General features: G+C 52.1%; 1 protein-coding gene across 1 annotated transcript; it reads right to left on the bottom strand.

The window, feature by feature from the left end:
* Nucleotides 1-2,340: 2,340 nt before the first annotated feature.
* Nucleotides 2,341-2,796, bottom strand: IE81DRAFT_345329 (hypothetical protein; the record flags this gene model as incomplete). The annotated part of the gene is made up of 3 exons (XM_025515905.1): nucleotides 2,341-2,562; nucleotides 2,639-2,686; nucleotides 2,767-2,796. The coding sequence occupies 3 exons, from the start codon at nucleotides 2,794-2,796 to the stop codon at nucleotides 2,341-2,343; spliced, it is 300 nt and encodes a 99-aa protein (XP_025371791.1).
* Between the last annotated feature and the right edge of the window lie 66 nt (nucleotides 2,797-2,862).

Raw genomic sequence — 2,862 nt, 5'->3', positions numbered from 1 at the left:
AGTCAACCAAGTTGATGACTTGTTGCCCATTGTTGTTGTCTTTGTGCGCAATGAAGGAGCGGAGGTTGTTGTACCGCGCTTGGAGATGAGCAACCTGCGCGCCGGGCTCAGCGCACCCGCGCCTCTGCAAAAGCCACATCTGCATGCCTCCACTCTTATTACCCCAGTTCATGGTTCTGCTTGCATTGTGAGGATAGGAGACGGTCTGTGATCTGACATGCCTTTCTCTCCTTTCCTTTGCTTCGAGGGCCACATGCCTCTCCCTACCACTGATCAACAGCACCTTCGCTTGCCCCATCACCAATATGGCATCCGAGCCATCATGAAGAGGAGCAGACCTATATCTTACTAGGAGTACAGCTGCCTCTCACAAGGAGCGTAGCTGTACATCACTTTGGAATGTGTGGTTGCCTCTTCGCCCCAACATCGTCTGTCAACGGCGCACCAGCCTTCAACATGCCTCAATCAGATGGAGCGACTAAGCCGCGCTGCGATTGAAGGCTAGATCACCTTAAGACACTGCAACTTAGACTGGTAAGCACCATATGATTGATGCTCTGCTGACAATAGTCATCTCTTCCATGCAATTGACTGTCCTCTCAGCTCTGCGTGTGCTCAAGCTATGGCGGTCTGTAGAGGGCTGTGGACAAAGTACCAAGCTTTTGAGGGCAGCACTGTACACATTAGTGTTTGCCATCTAGACAAAACCTCTCACATCAAAGTGAAGTGGCAAGGGCGGACTTCTCGTTGATCTCAGCCTTGGTCTTTCCCACTGGGTAGCAGAATGCAAAGCAAGCGGCTGTTAGACACGACACGAACTTACCTTGGGTCCCGCTCACGTGACCCAAGGTAAGTTCGTGTCGTGTCTAACAGCGGCCCATGCTCGCCAAGACCTCCCCAAGAGCCGTTGGATTAAGGCTCTCAACATTGGCACACCTGGTTGATCTTGGTTGCAGAATCAAGTCGCCAAAGCTTCGGTTCTGCATGGAACAAACAATGTAGCTCATCCCAAGCTCTCAGACTTATCCCGGTCTTCAAGTCCAAGGGCCATATCGATCTTCAGCACAATCAACCCAAGCTTGCTGTCACTGATAGGTGGCAATTGGCTTACAAGCCTCTGTAGCTTGTAGGTGTTGCACAGGTGATTTGGCCGTTCGGCCCAATGCCTGCGCACTTCGATTCTGGACTTGTGCCAAAAAGCTCCCTCTTCTGTCCCAGGGCTTTGCCTACTCACTGACCTGCTCACAAGCAAAGCTTCCCAGCTGTGACTGGTCAGTCCAATTGCTGGCCACACAACATCAGGACTAGCTTGAACCGGTGTTTCTCATGACATGGTGTGCAGTCAATTACTTGCCTGATGTTGAGCCTAAAGATATGTATGTAAAGAGCAGACAACGGTGGCTGAGCTCAGCTGCAAAAGGGCACATTGTGTCCTCACAAAGCGTTTGGCTTCCAGTGACCTTCCCGTTGAGAGCATGCTGGAAAGTCTGAAAGCTGTGGAAGCCAATTGCCAAGGTCTGCTGAGCATTACCCCTTTGGCTAAAGTCCTTGCTTTCGCTGACGTCACACATCAGAAAACAGAGACTGATCTCAAGCAAGAAGTTGGCAGATTAGCTGGTATCCTGCGTAAGCTCTTGGCATAGACCAAACCCTGCTGAGAACACCATGCAAATCCTGCAAGCTCTACAGGGCAACAGCCACAGCCTCCTAAGTATTTGACCCCTCCTTCATGAGCTTTGTCCTTGGGCCCAAGGTCTGGCTGGCAAAATCACTAGCAGCTGATTGCTAGCAACAGCACTCCTGACAAATCCAAGAAGGCGCTACCTGAGCTGCAAGCTACAGAGGCTTCTAGCCACAATCCTACGCAAGCTTTGTACTTTCGCTGAGGCTCTGGCTGGCAGATATCACCACCAGCTGATTGCCAGCAAGGGCAATTGACATGGCGCACTAGCTGCTGTCTTGGGCACAAGCATTGGTCACAGAGGAGATTCTCCTCTTACAGCCATGCACACCAACCAGAAAGGGAGCAGCTACCACAAGCATGCAAGGCGCTCCTCTTGGCTCCTTGGCAGTCCAGGAAAACCCTGCAAAGATCAGCAAGGAGACCTTTGAGGTGAGCAAATGCTGCCTACATGCAAACCACTGTTGCTCACACTGATCAACAAATTCCTGTCTATGCCAGTCAAAACCTTTGCAAAAGTGCCTGGGCACCATTCCTTGCTACACCCTGACCTGCGCTGTGTGCCATCCAAGTGCTACCCAACAGGTTGACTCTCCTTGATGGTCTTTGGTTGCCTGGCAGACTTGAAGAGTCAAACAAAGGTCAAACTTAAAGGTGCCTCAATCGAAATGGCAGCAAAGCTGAAGGACCCAGTCTTGCCAGAGACTGAGCTGCTGCCCAAAGGTTGCTGGTCTGGCTTGCAGCAGGTGCGCGGGCAGCAGTGGCACGCTTGCTGGCAGCATCTTTGTGGGGTAGGTTATCTTGGCCTTGACTTTGGCAGGCGAGAGGCGTAGGAATGGTGGAGGTGCCTTGTCCAGGCATAGAAATAGCTGAGCAGCAGACTGAGATCGTGACGAGAGATGGAGGCGGCCAGGTGCACGACACACCGTCAGCACCACCCTGTCAAGCCGAGCTTACTGTTCTGCCAAATCTCTCATGGGGCAATGCGTTGCGGTCACGACGATACTGTTGGCATGAAGACAGAGTCAGCTGACAAGAAGGAGAATTGGAGAGCAGTGTCGGCATGTGTGCAGGAGGAAGCTTACCTTGTCGATGGTTAGGCAACGCTCCGCCATTCCGACATAGCCCAACTTTTGCTTGATGGTGGCAGCAGTGCCGTGCTGGAGCTGGGTGATTGAAGT

Source organism: Ceraceosorus guamensis (genome assembly GCF_003144195.1).
Source record: "Ceraceosorus guamensis strain MCA 4658 unplaced genomic scaffold IE81scaffold_9, whole genome shotgun sequence".
Taxonomy (NCBI): Eukaryota; Fungi; Basidiomycota; class Exobasidiomycetes; order Ceraceosorales; family Ceraceosoraceae; genus Ceraceosorus; species Ceraceosorus guamensis.
The sequence above is the reverse complement of the archived record's forward strand: the minus strand, read 5'-3'. Positions and strand labels throughout refer to the sequence as shown.